General features: G+C 37.6%; 1 protein-coding gene across 1 annotated transcript in view; it reads left to right on the forward strand.

Moving 5' to 3' along the window:
* LOC113267547 (phospholipid-transporting ATPase ABCA3-like) overlaps nucleotides 1-22410 on the forward strand; it is a 178948-nt gene that overhangs the window by 139620 nt on the left and 16918 nt on the right. Inside the window, exons 24-26 of the mRNA XM_057314873.1 lie at nucleotides 1306-1493; nucleotides 9210-9335; nucleotides 9590-9784. Of these exons, the coding sequence (XP_057170856.1) occupies nucleotides 1306-1493; nucleotides 9210-9335; nucleotides 9590-9784 (509 nt within the window). The remainder of the gene's footprint in view (nucleotides 1-1305; nucleotides 1494-9209; nucleotides 9336-9589; nucleotides 9785-22410) is intronic.

A 22410-nucleotide genomic window follows, 5' to 3' on the forward strand; every position in this document is an offset into this window, starting at 1 on the left:
TTGCTGTGGCCAATGTCAAAGAGGTTATTGCCTATGTTCTCCTGTCGGAGGTCTGTTGCAGTTGCTGCGGAAAACAGTTTGGTGGTTCCTCAGAAGGTTAAATATAGAATTACTGACCCAACAATTCCACTCCTGAATATATATCCAAAAGAATTGAAAAGAAGTATTTTAGAAAGACCTTGTACACAAATGCTCATAGCGTTATTCATAATAGTTTTTTCCCATAAAAAGTGGAAGCAATCCAGATGTTCATCCTCTGATAAGTGGATAACAAAATGTGGTATATCCATACAATGGAATATTCAACAATAAAGAGAAATTACAGGCACATGTTACAACATGGATGAGCCTTCAAAACATTAAGCTAAGTGAAAAGCCACTTACTGTATGATTCCATTTATATAAAATGTCCATTTATATAAGATAATTTTATATAAAATTATATAAAATAGGCAAATCCTTGGAGACAGTAGATTAGTGGTTACTGGTGGCTAGGGGAAGGGGGTTAATAAAGACTGGTTCATAGATACTGGGTTTTCTTTTGGGTAATGAAAATGTTATGGATCTAGGTAGTGGTAATTGTTGCACAACGTTGTGAATGTATTAAGTGTCATCAAATTGTACACTTTAAAAAGGAAATTTTTATGTGTATTTTGTTACAATAAAACAAATTGCATTTCTGCATATTGGCACAAAGCAGAAAACAGAATTCTGATAAAAAGTGATTTATCTCACATCTCGGAGATGTCTGCTATTTGCATATCTAGAATTTATCTGTTTGTATTAGCTAATTTTCTCTGTAGTAAGCCCAAAAGCAATATTGTCCATTTACATTTCAACTATTTGTTGTTTTCTTCCTTATGATTATTGCCATTATATTCTTTTCCTACTTAAAACTTTTACCTATTTATAGAATAAAGGTTTTTCTCACTCTAAAGGACTTTAATTATTTGACATGGACTAAAATAATGGTTAGCTATGCCACAAATACCTTTATTTTGTTTGCTTTAATTACTAAGCATTGTGTTCATGGAGGCTCATCTTTTAAAATTCACTGAGTATGTGGTAATATTGTCCTGGTAAAAACTAGAGGAAAAAATCACTGGCAGAAGAACTTTTATAAAAACCATAAATATCCAGAAAGATAAGAGAAATTAATAAAATATTAAGATAATTATTTTCCATATTCTATACTTCCTTAAATCTAATTTAAAATTCATTTGACACTATATTTCTAACTCTGGTGTCATCTTAGACTTTGTAACAGTTTTTAAAGTAAGACTATCTCTCTTTTATCATCCTCAGCTATTGAGAACAATGTCTATAATTTTGGAACACATGGGATTGCAAAATTTTTGATTGCATTGGCTGTCTTGGGCTTATTTTATCTCCTTTTGCTTTTGTGTCTTGAGACTACATCCTGGAGCCTGCAAAACTTTATCTCTCATAAAATTTTATCTAATGTCCACAACCTATTCATAAAAGGCAGGAAGGTGAGTAACTAAGATAAACTTTAGATATGACTCAAAGAAAACTATTAGGCCAAAATGTATGAATCTACATATTCCTACCTCTATTATTTGATAAAGATAATATCACACAATTATGTCAAGATCTAACTGGAACTAATATGAATCATAAGTCTCATTTTAGTTGGATTGACTGTGATAGAAAGCACTGCCTTGTGCACATACTGTCTTTGAGATGTATTTGGTTGTAATTATGGAATTGACTTTTTAAAAACTATGTAGTGATGGGTATTAAGGAGGGCACATATTGGGATTAGCACTGGGTGTTATACACAACTAATGAATCGTTGAACAGTATAACAAAAATTTATGATATGATGGCTAACTGAACATAATGAAAAATAAAAATAAATAAATAAAAATAAAAACAATGTAGTGAAGCACCTGGGTGGCTCAGCTAGTTAAGTGTCTGGCTCAATTTCAGTTCAGGTCATGATCTCATGGTTGTGGGGAGATTGAGCCCCATGTCAGGCTCCATACTCAGCAGGGAGTCTGCTTGAGATTCTCTCTCCTCTCCCTCTGCTCCTTTCCCCACTTGCTCTCTCTCTCTCACTCAAATAAATAAACCTTAAAAAGAAAACAAACAAAAACCATGTAGTAGAATCTTCATGCTTCTACCAGTCAGATTATTAATTACTGCTTTACATAGCTCTCATGATTTCACATAATCTTGGAGTTTTGCTTAGGATTTTAAAAATTATTTTAATGGTCCATCCATTCAGTTACTGAATTCCCTTCCAGTCTATACTTGAACTTCTTGAGGCAGAAAACCACTATATCTGTCTCTTTGTAACTTCATTCATCCCAGTTCTGTCCCTGGGTGCTGTTCTGGGATGGCTCTATATCTTGGCCATAAATTTCTGTGAGACTGCATGTCTTTACTATTTCACAAGGGAGAACGTCTTGAGACCATCTGGCCTCTTCCACTACCTGGAACTTTGATTAGGATAAGAAGTCACAATTATCTATGAGAATTAAAAGATACTGCTTTCCAGAGTGCCTGCACCAGTTTGCATTCCCACCAGCAGTGCAAGAAGGTTCTCCTTTCTCCACATCCTCACCAATACCTTTTGTTTCTTGTGTGGTTGATTTTAGCCATTCTGACAGGTGTGATGACATCTCCTTGTAGTTTTGATTTTTGTTTCCCTGATAATCAGTGGTGTTGAGCATCTTTTCATGTGTCTGTTGTCCATCTAGATGTCCTCTTTGGAAAAAGGTCTATTCATGTTTTCTGTCCATTTTTTTAATTGGATCATTCATTTTTTGGGTGTTGAATTTTCAAAGTTCTTTATATATTTGGGATACTAACCCCTTTTCAGATATATCATTTGTGGGGCACCTGGGTGGCTCAGTCAGTTAAGCATCCAACTCTTGATTTTTCCTCAGGGTCTGAAATTGAGCCCTGTGTCGGGCTCCATGCTAACCATGGAGACTGTGCTTAGATTCTCTCTCTCCATGGGGTACCTTGGTGGCTCAGTTGGTTGAATGTCTGACTCTTGGTTTTGGCTCAGGTCATGATCTCAGGTCATGGAATCAAGCCCTGCATCAGACTCGCACTCAGTGTGGAGTCTGTTTGGGATTCTTTCCCCTTCCCTTTCCCTCCCCTTCTATTCCTCCCCCTGCCCATGCTCTCTCTCTAAAATAAGTAAATAAAACTTAAAAGATTATCTCTCTCTCTGTCCCTCACTTCCTCGCACACACTCTTTCTCCCTAAAAAAAAAAGAAGAAGAAGAAGAAAGAAAAGAAATGTCATTTTTATTTCACTTCATATCTTCTCCCACTCCATAGGTTGGCTCTTAGTTTTGTTGATTGTTTCCTTCACTGTGCAGAAGCTTTTTATTTTGATGACGTCCTAGGTTACTGCCGATATTCTCCCCTAGGATTTTTATGGTTTCCTGTCTCACGTTTAGGTCTTTAATCCATTTTGAATTTATTTTTGTGTGTGGTGTAAGAAAGTGGTCCAGTTTCATTCTTCTGCATGTTGCTGTCCGGTTTTCCCAAGAACATTTGCCAAAGAGACTGTCTTTTTCCCATTGGATATTCTTTCCTGCTTTGTCAGAGATTAATTGACCATATAGTTGTGGGTTCATTTCTGGGTTTTGTATCCTGTTCCATTGATCTATGTATCTGTTTTTGTGCTAGTACCATACTGTTTTGATTACTACAGCTTTGTAATAGAAATTGAAGTCTGGGATTATGATGGCTCCAGCTTTGCTTTGCTTTTTCAAGGCTACTTTGGCTATTCAGGGTCTTTTGTGATTCCATACAAATTTTAGCTCTGCAAAAAATGCTGTTAGTATTTAGATAGGGATTACATTGAACGTGTAGATTGCTTTGGGTAATATGGACATTTTAATAATATTTGTTCTTCTAATCCATGATCATGGAATGTCTTTCCATTTCTTTATATCATCTTCAATTTCTTTCATCAGTGTTTTATAGTTTTCAGAGTACAGATCTTTTACTTTGTTGGTTAAGTTTATTCCTAAGTATCTTGGGGTTTTTATGCAATTGTAAATGAGGTCAATTCCTTAATTTCTCTTTCTACTGCTTCATTATTAGTGTATAGAAATACACCAGGGGCGCCTGGGTGGCTCAGTCGTTAAGCGTCTGCCTTCGGCTCAGGGCGTGATCCCAGCGTTCTGGGATCGAGCCCCACATCAGGCTCCTCCAATGGGAGCCTGCTTCTTCCTCTCCCACTCCCCCAGCTTGTGTTCCCTCTCTCTCTGGCTGTCTCTATCTCTGTCAAATAAATAAATAAAATCTTTAAAAAAAAAAAAAAGAAATACACCAGATTTCTGTATGTTGGTTTTGTATCCTGCAACTTTTCTGAATTCATGTATTTGTTCCAGTAATTTTTTTTTTTGGTGGAGTCTTTCTACATTGTTTTCTACATTGAGGATCATGTTGTCTGAAAATAAAGAAAGTTTGACTTCTTCCTTGCTGATTTGGATGCCTTTTATGTTGTTGTTGTTGTTGTTTGGCTTCTTCCTTGTTGATTTGGATGACTTTTATGTTGTTGTTGTTGTTGTTGTTGTTGTTGTTGTTGTTGTTTGGCTTCTTCCATACTGATTTGGATGACTTTTATGTTGTTGGTGTTGTTGTTGGTGTTGTTGTTGTTGTTGTTGTTGTCGTCGTCATCTGATTGCCATGGCTAGGACTTCCAGTACTATGTTAAATAACAGTGATGAGAGTGGACATCCCTGTCTTGTTCCTGACCATAGAGGAAAAGCTCTCAGTTTCACTCCATTGAGGATGATATTGGCTGTGGATTTTTCATAGATGGCCTTTACTATGTTGAGGAATGTTCCCTATAATCCTACTTTGTTGAGAGCTTTTATCATGAATGAATGTTGTACTTTGTCAAATGCTTTTTCTGCATCCAGTGAAATGATCATATGGTTCTTAGCTCAGATCCCCCTGCAATGAAGAAGTTGTTGCCTCTAGGTTTTGGAAGTACTATCTTCAGACAACCTTCAATTGTCATTATCTTTATGGATTGCTTGATCTACAAAAAAATTCTTGTCTCACAAGGTGACACTTCTTCCCAGAAGGCCAGCATCCAATCACAGATATAAGAGTAAAATGTTTGGTGTTCTCAATGCCTCTCAAACAACTTCAAGGCTTCCCATGGGGTCAGCTGAAGATATCATTTGGCCTGTGTCACAGCTTGATTTCTCCCTCTGCCTACTCCTGATTCCTTCCTCTCCTTTACCCAGGTTTTGGTCCCAAGGGAACTCTACGTGCAAGTTAGTTCAAGGAGAGTTCTAAGAAAGTATATAATAGGATGGTGTTTTAGGACTAGATCATTCCCCACTCAGCTGTCAATGAGGTCCATTGTTACTGGTAGCAAAGGACACACAGATTTCCTCTGACACAAAGTAGTAGTCTAATTGTTAAAATTTTCACAAGTGCTGAATTGAACAATAGGTCAGGAGAATTCACTGATTGATGGTTATATCAAAGAATCAAGGGAGATAGCACCCATTAGAATGATGGAATTGTGAGACTATTGCTAAGCTCCTTGCTTTATAAAATAAAAGGCCTAGAGTTATTAGTAGGAGACTGAAAGCCAAGTGTGAAAGTGAAACAGCCTCCTTGGTCACATATAATGTAGCTCTTGTTTCCTTCAGTGGAAGGGCAGAGAAAAGTGAGGACTGGGATCAAGTTCCAGTGTTCAGATTTGATGAGCTCCAGGAAGGTCAAACTCTCAACCAAGGCAGATCTGCTATGCCAAGATCACAGCTCTTATTAGAAAAGAATGGGACCCTGATACATAGAATAGGGACATCTGAGTTAATGACCAAAAATCTTAAATTCCCAGATTCCCCGAACACTCTGAGTCTAAAGAAGTGGCACCCCCCCTTCTCAGGTGAAGAAAATATGGAGGTCTCCCCTGCAAAATAGCATGTGCTCATTCACAGCTTTCATAATCTACCAAATACTCCCTCGTTAAGCAGTAGAACACAAAGACAGAAAATCAGTGAAGAACTGTAAGACACTATCTACCAACTAGATCTAGTTGACATTTATAGAATACACCCCATAATAAGAGTAGTGCACATGGAACTGTCACCCAAAATACACCATTCACAATTTTAAAAGAAATAATGCAGTGGTTTTTGATGATCATGAAATTCGACTATAAATGAATAACAGAAATATAATGGGAAAGCCTCTATAAACATTGGGAAATTAAGCAACACACATCTCTGGAACCCATTCACAAAAGAGGAAATTGCAGAGGAAATTAGGAAACATTTTGAACTGAATGAAAATTAAAACAACATTTCAAAATTTGTGGGATGTGACTGAAGCAGTGTTTTAATGGAAATTTAAAGTAGTAAATGCTTATATTATTAATGAAAAAAGGTCCCAACTTATTTTATTTTTCCTTTCCTTTCCCTATGTTCATCTGTTTTGTTTCTTAAATTCCACATGCAAGTGAAATCATATGGTATTTGCCTTCCTGATTGACTTATTTCACTTAGCATAATACCTTCTGGTTCTTTCCACATCGTTGCAAATGGCAAGACTTCATCTTTTTAATGGCTGACTAATATTCCATTGTATATATATATATACCACATCTTTATCCATTCATCTGCCGATGGACATCTGGGCTCCTTCCGTATTTTGACTATTGTGGACATTGCTGCTATAAACATTGGGGTGCAGGTGCCCCTTCAAATCACTCTTTGTATCCTTTGGATAAATACCTAGCAGTGCAATTGCTGGGTCATAGGGTAGCTCTATTTTTAAATTTTTGAGGAAGCTCCATACTGTCTTCCAGACTGGCTACAACAGTTTGCATTCCTCCCAACAGTGTAAGAGGGTTTCCCCTTTCTCTGCATCCTCGCCAACATCTATTGTTTCCAAGTTGTTAATTTTAGCCATTCTGAGAGGGAGTCAAACCATAAGAAATGCTGAACTCTAGGAAATAAACTGAGGATTGTTCGAGGGGAAGTGGTTGGGGGGAAGGGATAATTGGGTGATGGGCATTAAGGAGGGCACTTGATGTAATGAGCACTGGGTGTTATTTTTTTTCTCTTCTTTATGATTTTCTTTTTTTTTAAATGATTTTTTATTATGTTAGTCACCATACAGTACATCCCCGGTTTCCGATATAAAGTTTGATGATTCATCAGTTGCGTATAACACCCATGAGCACTGGGTGTTATATGCAACTGATGAATCACTAAATTCTACCTCTGAAACTAAAAAAAAAAAAAAAAGAAGAAGAAGAAGTCCCAGGTTTGTAATTGAAACTTCCACCTTAATAAATTAGGAAAAGAAGCAAGATACACTCAGAGCAGGCAAAAGTAGATGAAATAAAAGAAATAAAACTGAGGGGGCTCCTGGGTAGCACAGTCATTAGGCGTCTGCCTTCGGCTCAGGGCGTGATCCCGGCGTTCCGGGATCGAGTCCCACATCGGATTCCTCTGCTGGGAGCCTGCTTCTTCCTTTCCCACTCCCCCTGCTTGTGTTCCCTCTCGCTGGCTGTCTATCTCTGTCAAATAAATAAAAAATCTTTAAAAAAAAAAAAAAAGAAAGAAAGAAAACTGAAAACAGAAAAGCAATTGAGAAAAATTAATTCAACCAAAAACTAATATTAAAAAAATGATTATAATTGATAACCTATAGCCAGAGTAACCATGAAATAGAAACATATTACCAATATGAGGGCAAATGAAGGGATATTACTATGGATACCACAGAAATTAAAATCCAGTCTATCTCATAAATTTGTCACCTTAGATGAAATAGAACAATTCCTAGAAAGACACACACTATCAAAACTCACTCAACAATAAAGAAACTAGTTTTATTTCAATTAAAGACATTATATGCATAGTGTAAAACCTCCAAAAAATAAAATACTAAGCCTGTATAAAAATACACTTATGAATTCTACCAAAAAATTAAAGAAATAGCATCAATTCTGCATTATTTCTTCCAAAAAGTAGGAGTGAGAACATTTTCCAATTCATTTTGTGAAACCATCATTATCCTAATACCAAAATGGAGAAATTGTAAGAAACCAATATCTCTCAAGAACACAGACACACAAATTCTCAAAAAAATATTCATAATAAAACCCAAGAATATATGGGAGGAATAATACACCATGAACAAGTGAGGTTTATTCCATGAATGTAAAGCTGATTTAATATTTGAAAATTAATATTACCCACAAGGTTAATAGTCTTAAGAAGAAAAACCACATATTCATACCAATTATTGCACAAAAAGCATTTGACAACATTCAACATCCATTTGTGATTTTTCAAAAAACTGCTAACCAAGGAAAGAAAGGAAACATTTCAACCTGATAAGTGGCATCCACTTATATTGTCTACAGCAAACATAATGATGAAAGAGTGAATGTTTTCCCCCTAAGATCGAAAGCAGGGCAAGGATGTTCACTATTACTGCTCCTATACATCCAGTTTTAGACTGGAAAAGAAAAAAACAAAGCAGCTCTCTTCTCACTCTTCTAACTAGCATGTTTACTGAGCTAAATATATTCTCCTGCTCCATTTCTCCTTAATGAAGTATGAATAAATGAACACTTGATGCAAAAATAGACAATTCAAAAAAACAAAGTTGTGCTCAAACACTACAAATTACTATTCACAAAGCATGTCCTGTTGGTTCATTGCTACATATCTCTCACTGAGCTCCCACTGCTGATGGCAGCCTTCTTCCTTCCCCACCCTACTGTCACTCTTTCAATAAATCCTTATTTATTCTTCAAACACTAACTTCACTTATAGATCATATTTCCTTCAAAAAAAGAAAGAATCATTCTTTTTTCTTAACTTGGATCTCATGGTGTCTTCAACATATTTTATTTGTAACAAATCACGCTGGACAACAATTAATAGTACCAGTGGGCTTTTGTTTTCCATGAAATGCCCATGTTATTGGCAAGAACATACTGCTTACTCACAGGTGTAGAAAAACTCGCTCTTGACTATAATTTCCAAATCTAAGCAAGTCAAGAATAAACTTGTGCATGAGAGTTCAGGAAATTGCTAGGAAGGCTCTTGGAAATTATGCAAACATTTTCTGACATCTTTGATATTACTTCCTAGAGTCAGCATTCAGAAGGTCACTCAGTTTAAACCAGATATCTAGAGTGTATTCTTATCTGTGATTCTTGTCTTAAAAATATAGTCTACAGTGTCCTGTCAAGCAATCAAGGACTATGAGGATGACGATGTAAAAAATGAAGAAAACATAGCCCTGACACTGCCTCCCAAGCTAAGGAATACTCCAGTGGTTCTGAAAGAACTTACAAAGGTAACGTCATTCAATAATCAACATTGCCCTGAACTGTAGCCCACCATCCCTGGCAAGAATTTATTGGTAGTATTACTAATCTATTGGAGTTCCATGGGATCTGTATGTATCTGGTAAAATAGAAGATTGAGAGTGGAAGAGTGAAACTGTCACAGGTACCAGTCTACAGGGGTTTGAGGTTATGGTTGTAGTGGACCCATAATCATTGCTCCAGTACACTGTGGGGTTGTTGTTTTTTTTTCTTATTTTTTCAGGTTTACTATAAGTGTCCAGTTGTAAAGGCCATAAGAAATATCTCTCTTGTAGTCCAGAAATCTGAGTGCTTTGGATTACTTGGATTAAATGGAGCTGGGAAAACCACTACATTCAAAATATTGACTGGAGAGGAGACCACAACGTCTGGAGCTGTGTTGATTGATGGCTTTAACATTACCAAAAAAATCAGAAAGGTATTTCTGTTACCAATCACTGAGTTGGTATCCTAAGGGAGGAGGCAACTGGGCAAGTGAGTGGGGGACATGAAAGGGAAGCTGAAAGCATATATATATACATATTCTTTTCTCAAAAGTGACAGAATCCGGGGACAGCAATAGACATGATAACATATTGAGTTTGGGAAAAGGCAAATATTCTTTCTGTTTGAAACAAAGTAGGAGTATCTTTAATGGGCCAAACTAGAAACAGGAAGAGCAGTTATTTCACTTAAACTGCTATGACAGAGTTAAGATTTTGGTATGAAACAATTACTAGAAAAAGTAGTTGTGAGAGATATTAAGAAAGTCAAATTGACAGGGTTTGGACTCTGTTTGGATGTGGGTTATAAGGAAAACAAATGATCTTAAAATATGGCCCAGGTTTCTATCATGAGCCAGTGAATAGGTGAAAGTTCCACTTACCAATATAGTAACACAGGAATTGAGTGTGTTTGAAAGAGGATACGTTGAGTGTAATATACCTGTGACACATCCAAATGAGAGAACAGCCCACAGGCAGTTGGAATCTGTGTATTGATATAGAGATATAAGTTTGGGTTTCATCGAAATACAAGTGAAATTTGCACTGGATAGATAAGTTAATCTATAGGGAGTATGTATAATAATGAGAAGAGAGATAGGGGTTGAATCCTGAGGACTACCATCATTTCTAAAATGTATAGAGAAAGAATAACTGAAGAAAATATTGGGCAGGATTTGTGAGATAGGAGGAAAATCTGGATAAAGTTTTATTGCACAATATACGTGAAAAGAAAATGTCAAGAAGGAAATGAAACGGGCGCCTGGATGGCTCAGTCATTAAGCGTCTGCCTTCGGCTCAGGTCATGATCCCAGCGTTCTGGGATCGAGCCACGCATCATCGGGCTCCCTGCTCTGCGGGAAGCCTGCTTCTCCCTCTCCCACTCCCCCGCTTTTGTTCCCTCTCTCGCTGCCTCTATTTCTGTCAAATAAATAAATAAAATCTTAAAAAAAAAAAAAAAGAACTGAAACAGAAATGGCAGGCAAGATAGACCTGAATAGTATACATTGGACATCACTGAAACCTGAAGCAGTGGGTTGACACACAGGTAAGGATAGGGAAATAATGAATGTAGATAAAACATAGAAGAAAGGCAGCTGTCAGACAAAAGAGGAAAAAGAGTTACACCCAGACTTTTAGGAAATAACAAAGAATCATAATTTCTAGTAACTAGCAACTAGAGCATGTTTATATAAATGGGGGGGCAAAGCAGTAAGAAGTTTAAAATATATAGCAACAGCTCTGAGGAACATAAGAAGTAGGAAGATCGGTAGGAGAAGGAAGAGAAGAATGAAGGGGGGGCAAACAGAAGGGGGAATGAACCATGAGAGACCATGGACTCTGGGAAACAAACTGAGGGCTTTAGAGGGGAGGGTGGTGGGAGAGTGGGATAGGCCGGTGATGGGTATTAAGGAGGGCACGTATTGCATGGTGCACTGGGTGTTATACGCAAATAATGAATCATGGAACATTACATCAAAAACTAAGGATATACTGTATGGTGACTAACATAACATAATAAAAAATTATTATAAAAATATTTTTTAAATTAAAATTTAATTAACATACAATGTATTGGTTTCAGAGGTACAAGTCTATGATCATCAGTCTTATATTATACCCAGCGTTCATTACATCACATGCCCTCCTTAATGTCCATCACCCAGTTACTCCATCCCTCCATCCTCCTCTCCTCCAGCAACCCTCAGTGTGTTTCCTATGATTAAGAGTCTCTTATGGCTTGTCTCCCTCTCTGGTTTTGTCTTGTTTTATTTTTTTCCTCTCTTCCCCTATGGTCCTCTGTTTTGTTTCTTAAATTCCACGTATCAGTGAGATCATATGGTAATTGTCTTTCTCTGATTGACTTATTTAGCTTAGCATAATACCCTCTAGTTCCATCCATATCATTGCAAATGGCAAGATTTCATTTTTTTGGATGGCTGCGTAATATTCCATTGTATATATTTATATATACCACATCTTCTTTATCCATTCATTTGCTAGGAGAGTAGCTTTCCTACCCTCCAGTTCCATCCATGTTGATGCAAATGGTGGATATTCATCCTTTCTGATGGCTGAGTAATATTCCACTGTGTATATGTATCACATCTTCTTTATCCTTTCATCTGTTGAAGGGCATCTCAGCTCCTTCCACAATTTAGCTATTGTGGACAATGCTGCTATGAACATTGGGGTGCATATGGCCCTTCTCTTCACTACTTCTGTGTCTTTGAGGTAAATACCCAGTAGTGCAATTGCTGGATCACAGGATAGCTCAATTTTTAACTTTATAAGGGACCTCCACACTGATTTCCAAAGTGGCTGTACCAACTTGAATTCCCACCAACAGTCTAAGAGGGATCCCCTTTCTCCACATCCTCTCCAACATTTGTTGTTTCTTGCCTTGTCTATTTTTGCCATTCTAACTGGCGTAAGGTGGTATCTCAAGGTGGTTTTGATTTGAATTTCCCTGATGGCTAATGATTTTGAACATTTTTTTCATGTGTCTGTTAGCCATTTGTATGTCTTCATTGGAAAAGTGTCTGTTCATATCTTCTGCCCATTTTTTTGATTTAATTATTTGTTCCCATGTATTGAGTTTGAGAAGTTCTTTGTAGATCTTGGATACTAGTCTTTTATCTGTAGTGTCATTTGCAAATATCTTCTCCCATTCCATGGGCTGCCTCTTTGTTTTTTACTGTTTCCTTGGCTGTGAAGAAGCTTTTTATCTTGATGAAGTCCCACAAGTTCATTTTATCTTTTGTTTCTCTTGCCTTTGGAGAGGTGTCATGAAAAAGGTTGCTTTGGCCGATGTCGTAGAGGTTGCTGCCTATGTTGTCCTCCAGGATTTTGATGGATTCCTGTCTCACATCGAGGTCTTTCATCCATTTGGAGTTTATCTTTGTGTATGGTGTGATAGAGTGGTCAAATTTCATTCTTTTGCATGTAGCTGTCCAATTTTCCCAGCACCATTTATTGAAGAGACTGTCTTTTTTCCACTGGATGTTTTTTCCTGCTTTGTCAAAGATTAGTTGCCCAAAGAGCCGAGGGTCCATTTCTGGGTTCTCTATTCTGTTCCGTTTTTCTGTGTGTCTGTTTAGTAAATTTTAAAAATATTTTTAAAAATAAAAAAATAAATCAGCCTTGCATCCCAGCAAAAAAATCTCATTTGCTCAAAATATATAATCTTTTTGATGTGATGTTGAATTTGATTTGCTGGCGTTTTATTGAGGATTTGCATCTATGTTTATCAGAGATATTGGCCTATAGTTCCTTATTTTTTTTTCTTTTAGTGTTTTTTTGTGGCTTTGGTCTCAGGGTGAGGCTGGCCTCATTAAAATGGGTTTCAAAGTGTTCCTTCCTCTTGAATTTTTTAGAGAAATTTAGGAATCATTAGTACTAACTCTTTGAATGTTTGTTAGAATTCAGCCATGAAGCCATCAAGTCCTGGGCTTTTCTTCATTGGGAAGATTTTGATTACTATTTTAATCCCCTTATTTATTAGGTCTGTTTGGGCTTTCTATTTCTTCTTAATTCAGTCTTGGCAAGTGTATTTTCCTAGGAATCTATCCTTTTTTCTAGGTTATCCAATTTGTACACATATATTTGGTCCTGATAGTCCCTTATGATCATTGTTGTATCCGAAGTACCCTTTCTAATATCTCTGCTTTCATTTCTGATTTTATTTATGTGTCTTTTCTCTTTTTTCTTAGTCTTACTGATTTTGTTTATTGTTTCGAAACTAACTTTTAGTTTTATTGATTTTTTCTATTGTTTTTCATTTCTCCAGATCTTTATTATTTTTTACTTCTGCTAACTTTAGGTTTCATTTCTTTTTCTAATTCCTTCAGGTATAAAGTTAGGGTGTTTATTTGTGATCTCTTTTCTTTTTAAATATAGGTGTTCATTACTTTAATGTTTTTCTTAGTAATGCTTTGCTGTATCCTATAAGTTTTGGTGAGTTGTTTTTAATTTTCCTTAGTCTCAAGATATATTTTAAATTCCCTTTTCATTTTATCTTTCACCCAGTGATCATTCATGAGTGTGTTGTTTAGTTACCACATGTTTGTGAATTTTCCTGTTTTGTTGTTGTTACAGATTTCTAGTTTAATTCCATATGGTCAGAAAAGATACATGGTATGATTTCAATCTTCTCAAATTTATTAAGACTTTTTTTGTGACCTAATATGTGGATCTATCCTGGAGAATATTCTTGTGGGGCGCCTGGGTGGCACAGCGGTTAAGTGTCTGCCTTCAGCTCGGCATGATCCCAGCGTTCTGGGATCGAGCCCCACATCAGGCTCCTCCTCTGGGAGCCTGCTTCTTCCTCTCCCACTGCCCCTGCTTGTGTTCCCTCTTTCGCTGGCTGTCTCTATCTCTGTCGAATAAATAAATAAAATCTTTAAAAAAAAAAAAAGAATATTCTATGTGCACATAACAAGAATGTATGTTCTTCTGCTGTTGAGTGGAAAGTTCTGTATGTGTCTGTTAGGTCCATTTGGTCTATAATGTTGTTCAAGTCTACTGTTTCTTTGTTGATTTTCTGTCTATAAGTTCTATCCGGTATTAAAGGTGGGGTATTGAAATCTCTTACTATTATTCTATTGCTGTCAATTCTTCCTTTGGACCTGTTAAAATTTGTTTTAATACCTAGGTATTCTGATGTTGGGTGCATGTATATTTACAATTGTTATATATTCCTGTTGATTTGACCCTTTTTCCATTATGTAATGACCTTCCATGTCTCTAGAGATAGTTTTTGCTTTATTTTTTTAAAGATTTTTTTCATGAGGGGCGCCTGGGTGGCTCAGTCGTTAAGCGTCTGCCTTCGGCTCAGGGCGTGATCCTGGAGTTCTGGAATCGAGCCCCACATCAGGCTCCTCCACTGGGAGCCTGCTTCTTCCTCTCCCAGTCCCCCTGCCTGTGCTCCCTCTCTCGCTGGCTGTCTCTCTCTAATAAATAAATTTTAAAAATCTTTAAAAAAAAGATTTTTTTTCATGAAACTATTCTTTTTTTTACTGTTACGTTAGTCACCATACAGTACTTCATTAGTTTTTGATGTAGTTTTTTTTATTATGTTCAGTTAGCCAACATATAGTACATCATTAGTTTTTGATGTAGTGTTCAGTGATTCATTAGTTGCATATAACACCCAATGCTTTAGCTTTAGAGTTTACTTTGTCTGATTAGTATTATCATTCCTGCTATATTTTGGTTACCATTTGCATGGAATATCTTTTTTCATCTCTTCACATCCAGCCTATGTATGTCTTTGAATCTAATATGAGTTTATTGTGGATAACAACAGTTGGATTCTGGTTGTTTATGCATTCAACTACTCTGTCTTTTTACTGGGGACTTGGTCCATTTACATTTAAAATGATTATTGTTAGATGATTTACTATTGCCACTTTGTAAACTTATCTGTCGGTTTTGTAGTTATTTTGTCCCTCTTTTCTTCTCTTGCTGTTTTCCAAAGTGTTTTGTTGTTGTTGTTGTTGTTGTTGTTGTTGTTATGCATTGATAGGCTCTGACTCCTTTCTCTTAATGTGTGTAACTTCTATTGCTATTTTCTCTGTGACAACTTGCACAGAACTCTTAAATTTCAGGGTGCCTGGGTGGTTCAGTCAGTTCAGCATCTAATTCTTGGCTTCAGCTCAGGTCATGATCTCATGGATTGTGAGATGGAGTCCTATGTGGGGCTCCCCAGTCAACGGGGAGTATGCTTGGAGATTCTCTCCCTCTGCCCTTCCCCCCATGTTCTCTCTCTCTCTTTCTCTCTCTCTCTCTCTCTCTCACACACACACACACACACACACACACATAAATAAATAAATCTTTTTAAAAAAAGAACTGTTAACTTTCTTTTTCTTATTTAAATTCAGTTTAATTAACATATAGTGTACTATTAGTTTGAGACATAAAATTTAGTGTTCATCAGTTGCATATAACACCCAGCGCTCATTCCATGAAGTGTCCTGCTTAATGCCCATCACCCAGTTACCCCATCCCTCCACCCACCTCCCATCCAGCAACCCTCAGTTAATGTTTCCTATAGTTAAGAGTCTCTTATGGTTTGTCTCCCACTCTGTTTTTATCTTATTTTATCTTTCCTTCCCTTCCCCTATGTTCATCCATTTTGTCTCTTAAATTCCACATAAGAGTGAAATCATATTTGTCTTTCTCTGACTGACTTATTTCACTTAGCATAATACACTCTAGTTCCATCCACGTCATTGCAAATGGCAAGATTTCATTCTTTTTGATGGCTGAGTAATATTCCATTGTATGTCTGTGTGTGTGTGTGTATACACACATCATATCTTCTTTACCCATTCATCTGTCAATGAACATCTGGGCTCTTTCATAGATAAGCTATTGTGGACATTGCTGCTATAAAAATTGGGCTGCAGGTGCCCCTTCAAATCACTATGTTTGTATCCTTTGGATAAATAGTGCAATTGCTGGGTTGTAGGGTAGCTCTTTTTTAAACTTTTTTGAGGAACCTCCATACTGTTTTCCAGACTGGCTGCACCAGCTTCCATTCCCACCAACCATGTAAGAGGGTTCCCCTTTTTCCATATCCTTGCCAACATCTGTTGTTGCCTGAGTTGTTAATTTTAGCCATTGTGACTGGTGTGAGGTGGTATCTCATTGTGGCTTTGATTTGTATTTTCCTATTGTGGAGTGAAGTATAGCATTTTTTCATCTGTCTGTTAGCCATTTGTATGTTTTCTTTGGAAAAATGTCTATTCATGTCTTCTCATTTCTTGACTGGATTTTGGGTTTTTTTGGGTGTTGAGTTTGATAAGTTCTTTATAGATTTTGGATACTAGCCCTTTATCTGATAAGACATTTGCAAATATCTTCTCCTGTTCCATAGGTTGCCTTTTAGTTTTGTTGACTATTTCTTTTGCTGTGCAAAAGCTTTATAACCTGATAAAGTCCCAAAATTTCATTTTTGCTTTTGTTTCCCTTGCATTTGAAGACGTGTCTAGCAAGAATTTGCTGTGACTGAAGTCAAAGAGGTTGCTGCCTGTGTTCTTCCTCTAGGATTTTGATGGATTCCTGTCTCATACTGAGGTCTTTCATCCATTTTGAGTTTATTTTAGTGTATGGTATAAGAAAGTGGTCCAGTTTCATTCTTCTACATGTGGCTGTCCTATTTGCCCAGCACCATTTATTGAAGAGGCTATCTTTTTTCCATTGGATATTTTTTCCTGCTTTGTCAAAAATTAGTTAACCAGAGAGTTGAGGGTCCATTTTTGGGTTCTCTATTCTGTTCCATTGATCTATGTGTCTGTTTTTGTGCCAGTACCATACTATCTTGATGAGTACAGTTTTGTAATACAGCTTGAAGTCCAGAATTATAATGCCTCCAGCTTTGATTTTCTTTTTCAACATTCCTTTGGCTATTCAGGGTCTTTTCTGCTTCCATATGAATTTTAGGGTTGTTTGTTCCAGCTCTGTGAAAAATCTTGATTGTATTTTGATAGGAACTCCCTAACTCTAGAAGCTAATGGTCTTCAGCATTTGCATTGAAAGTATAGATTGCTTTGGGGCGCCTGGGTGGCACAGCGGTTGAGCATCTGCCTTCGGCTCAGGGCGTGATCCCGGCAATCTGGGATCGAGCCCCACATCGGGCTCCTCTGCTGGGAGCCTGCTTCTTCCTCTCCCACTCCCCCTGCTTGTGTTCCCTCTCTCGCTGGCTGTCTCTCTCTGTCAAATAAAATAAAATCTTTAAAAAAAAAAAAAAAGAAAGTATAGATTGCTTTGGGTAGCATAGACATTTTAACAATATTTGTTCTTCCAATCCATGAGCATGGAATGTTTTTCCTTTTCTTTGTGTCTTCCTCCACTTCTTTCATAAGTGTTCTATAGTTTTCAGAGTGCAGATCCTTTACTTCTTTGGTTAGGTTATTCCTAGGTATCTTATGGGTTTTGGTACAATTGTAAATGGGATCAATTCCTTAATTTCTCTTTCTTCAGTTACATTGTTAATGTATAGAAATGAAACAGATTTCTGGGCATTTATTTTACATCCTGCCATGTTGCTGAATTCCTGTATGAGATCTAGCAATTTTTGAGTGGAATGTTTTGGGTTTTCCACATGGAGTATCATGCTATCTTCGAAGAGTGAGAGTTTGCCTTCTTCTTTGCCAGTTTGGGTGCCTTTTATTTCTTTTTGTTGTCTGGTTGCTAAGGCTAGGACTCCTGGTACTATGTTGAACAGCAGTGGTGAGAGTGGACATCCCTGTCGTGTTCCTGACCTTAGGGGAAAAGTTCTCAGTGACAGAAGCAAACTTCAGCACAGCTTGCTGGCCAGTATTCCTAGAGGGTAAGACACTGACATTGACCAAGTTTTCAGTGACAGCAATGGCATCAGCTATCATTAGGAACTTCTCAGGTTCTCTTCAGATTTATGATATATATGCTATCACTTTTCCTTTTGTAGATGTTCTGCTCCATTTGGAAGTCAAGGTTGGTGCTACATCCTCCTTCATTTGCAGGACATCAAGGGCTCCAGACATTATGAAAGTTTTCCTTTAAGTTATGGCAGTATCTCCTCTCTGGCTCTCATGGAAAGGCTGGCCATTATTTCCTTGAATAAACTTTCTGCCCCTTCTCTCTCTGTTTTCTGGGACTCCCATAGTGCAAATATTGGTACACTTGGTGGTATCCCATAAATCCCTTTAATTATCATCCCTTTTTTTCGTTCTTTTTTCTTCTTTGGATGATTTCCACTGGCTTATCTTTGAGTTCACTGATCCTTTCTTGCACCTCATTTGGTCTGATGTTGATCTCTGCTATTGAATTTTCAGTTCAGTTATCTGATTCTTCACCTCTATGATTTATGTTTCATACTTTTTAATATTTTCTCTCTTTGTTGAAATTCTCACTTTGTTAATGCATTGCTCTCTTGACCTCAGTGAGCATCTTTTTTACCATTACTTTGAATTGTCTGTCAGGTAGGTCATTTCTCTCCATCCCATTAGGGTCAGTTTCTGGAGATACATCTAGTTCTTTGTTTGTTCCTTTATTTCTTATTCTTCAGTTTCCTTGGCTCTTCAAATTGTTTTCTACATATTACATAAAACACCTATCTTTCCTAGTCTTAACAGACTGGGCTTGTGGAAGCTAGTAGGAGATAAACCTTGCCAATCAGTGCAGCTAGAGATATGGTTGCCTCTCCAACCTTTGTGCTTGTCCAAACTGCCATCTTTGTTCTTAGTGCCCTGGGAGATTAGGTAGTGCCAAGTTTCATCAGTGCTCTGAAGGCAGAGGAAAGGTGCACACACCTATTCAGGCTCTTGGAGTACTACAAAGTACCTGCCCCCTCAGCTCCTAGATGCAAGATAATTAGAATCCTAACCTTAAGGCAGTTGCTGGGGAAGTTGGAATGTTAGATGCACAATCTAACCCCTTTTAGGAAGAAACTAGTAACTGGGTGCTTTTGCCTGCTCTCTCTGTCCCTAGCCAGGGGGAATAGCTGCTGGGAGGGCCTGTGTGCCTATTTAAAGCCACCTCTTTGTTCTCTGTGGTCCTGGGGGACTAGCAAATGCTGAAGACCATTAGCTCCCAGAGTTAGATGATTTAGAAGCCAGTCCCACAGGTGGCAGCTGTGAAAGTTGGGGTGCTAGATATGTGGACAAACTCCTTTCACAGAGAAGCTAGAAACTTGATTTTATCATTAGAGGAAGCCATAGAGAGAAGGCACAGGAAATTCCTGCATGCTCATTCAGACTCCTGAAAGACTACTAATTTCCTGTGCTGTAAGCTCCCAAATTCAGACTAAGTGGAAGCAAAACTCTCAGGCAGCAGTTGGGAAAGCATTCAGTCTAACCTATTACAGGGAGAATATGGAAACTGGGTGTTTTTCCCCTTTCCCTCTGCACTGAGCCTGAGTGTAAAGCCACAACAAATGATTACATGCTTGTTTAAAATCACCTCCTTGACTCTTAATTATAGAGAACAATCTGATGATTACCAAAGAGGAGGTGGGGGGAGGGGGGAATGGGTCAAATAGGTGATGGGGATTAAGGTATACACTTGTCCTGATGAGCACTGGGTGATGTATCAGCTGCTGAATTACTATACTGGACACCTGAAACTAATATAACACTGTATGTCAACTAACTGGAATTAAAATAAAAACTAAAATAAAATGAATTTAAAAAATAAAATAAAAAACATCTTTGCTTTCTGTGGTCCTGGGGACAAACAAATGTCAAGCCATGTCAGATCTCAGAGCTGGGTGATTTGGGATCTGGTCCCTTAGATGGCAGCCATGAAAGTTGAGGAATTAGATGTGTGGCCTTGGGCACCTACCTAGCTCAGTAGGTGGAGCATGTAACTCTTGGTCTCTAAGTTGTGAGTTTAAGCCCCACACTGGGTGTACAGATTACTAAAAACAAACAAAAATGTTTACTTGTTATAGGAAGAGACTTCCAGTTTAGCAGCTGCACTTGCTAAGGTCACAATGACTTCCCCCTCTGTCTTAGTTGGCTAACTTCTCCCCATTCTTCAGGTTTTAGTTTAAAAAAAAAAAAAAAGATGTGTAACCCCAAGCTTTCACTCCTCAGGGAGAGGTTGGAAGTTGGGATTCCCTCCTAATTGTAAGGCACTGTGCTAGGAGTGGGGTTTACAGAACAAGTGTGTCTCAGCTTTTCCTACCCATTTTGATGGGTAGGTGGGTATTTTCTGTCACCCAATGTGTAGGAGTGCCATAATTTTTTTCTGTATTTCTCTCAGAAAGATTTGAACCATATGCATCTGTTTATTTAGTGCATCCGTGGAGAGGGAAAGGGAGGTGCTTCTTATTCCACCATCTTCCTGACATCACTCCAGCTTTTTATATGTTTAAAAGTCTTTTGCATTTCCTTTCCTGTGAATAGTCTATTTATGTCCTTCATATACCTTTAAATTATTGAAATTTTTCTTTATTTCTTTGAGTTCTTCATATATTATCATTTTCTGCAACGAGATCCAAATATATCTTGTGTTTGCTTCTTGACTGAGCTTATACTGTTTTTGTCCTGCAAAAATGTTCGGTTAAGTAAATATATCACTCTTTCTCTTTATGGCCACTTGATTCCAAGTCATTGTTAGAGTAAAACTCCTTAGCCAAAATCACTAGAAACACACCTGCAGGGGTGCATGGGTGGCTCACTCGGTTAAGATCTGCCTTTGGCTCAGGTCATGATCCCAGGGTCCTGGAATCGAGCTCCACATCGGGCTCTCTGCTCAGCAGAGAGTCTGCTTCTCCTATTCTCTCTCCCTCTGCCTCTCTCCCTGCTCATGCTCTCTGTCACCCTCTCTCTCAAATAAAATCTAAAAAAAAAGAAGAACCACACCTGTAGTCAAAAATATTAGGTTTATTTACCTAGCCACCCCAAAGGGAAATGAACAACAGAGGAACTAGAGGGGTCTCAGTAAGAGGGGAGGGGATTATTACAGGATTTGGGTTTGTGCTGGGAATTAGAAAGAATCAGAGATTGGAAGCTGTCAAGAAGTATGGGAAATTTAGTGATTATTGGAATTCCAGCCAGAGGCAGAAAGATTAAAGCAAGGTTAGAGATGTCATAAAAAAAATAAATAAATAAAAGCAACAATCACATATGTTAGAGGAGAGAGTTGCTTAGTTATTTTTGTGATTGGAGAATATCCTTGTTTCTGTCTCATTTCAGACAAAATTATGGAGTGGTCAAATTTCAATCTTGTTTCACCAAAGTTAAGGAGGCCCCTTGTCTAATTATTGTTCCTAGTCTGTAAGAACTGGTTACGTCTTGCCTAGGACACCATATGTGTCTGAGATAGATTTCCTGCTAGATGCATCAGGTTAAGAAAATAGCCATTTATTTTCATTTTTGAGTGCTTTTGAGTATTAAATTATGTCAAATATATTTTCAACATCTATGAAGATAGTTATACTATTTTTCCTTATATCTGTTAATAGAATAAACTTATACAAATTTTCTTTTTTTTCTTTTTTTTTTTTTTAATGATTTTTTATTATGTTAGTCACCATACAGTACATCCCCGGTTTCCGATGTAAGGCTCGATGATTCATTAGTTGCGTATAACACCCAGTGCACCATGCAATACGTGCCCTCCTTACTACCCATCACCGGTCTATCCCATTCCCCCACCACCCTCCCCTCTGAGGCCCTCAGTTTGTTTCTCATAGTCCATAGTCTCTCATGCTTCATTCCCCCTTCTGATTACCCCCCCTGTATTTATCCCTTTCTTCCCCTACCGATCTTCCTAGTTCTTATGTTCCATAGATGAGAGAAATCATATGATAGTTGTCTTTCTCTGCTTGACTTATTTCACTTAGCATTATCTCCTCCAGTGCCGTCCATGTTGCAGCAAATGTTGAGAACTCGTTCTATCTGATAGCTGAGTAATATTCCATTGTATATATGGACCACAACTTCTTAATCCAGTCATCTGTTGAAGGGCATCTTGGCTCCTTCCACGATTTAGCTATTGTGGACATTGCTGCTATGAACATTGGGGTGCATATGGCCCTTCTCTTCACTACGTCTGTATCTTTGGGGTA

Source organism: Ursus arctos, unplaced genomic scaffold (assembly GCF_023065955.2).
Source record: "Ursus arctos isolate Adak ecotype North America unplaced genomic scaffold, UrsArc2.0 scaffold_2, whole genome shotgun sequence".
Taxonomy (NCBI): Eukaryota; Metazoa; Chordata; class Mammalia; order Carnivora; family Ursidae; genus Ursus; species Ursus arctos.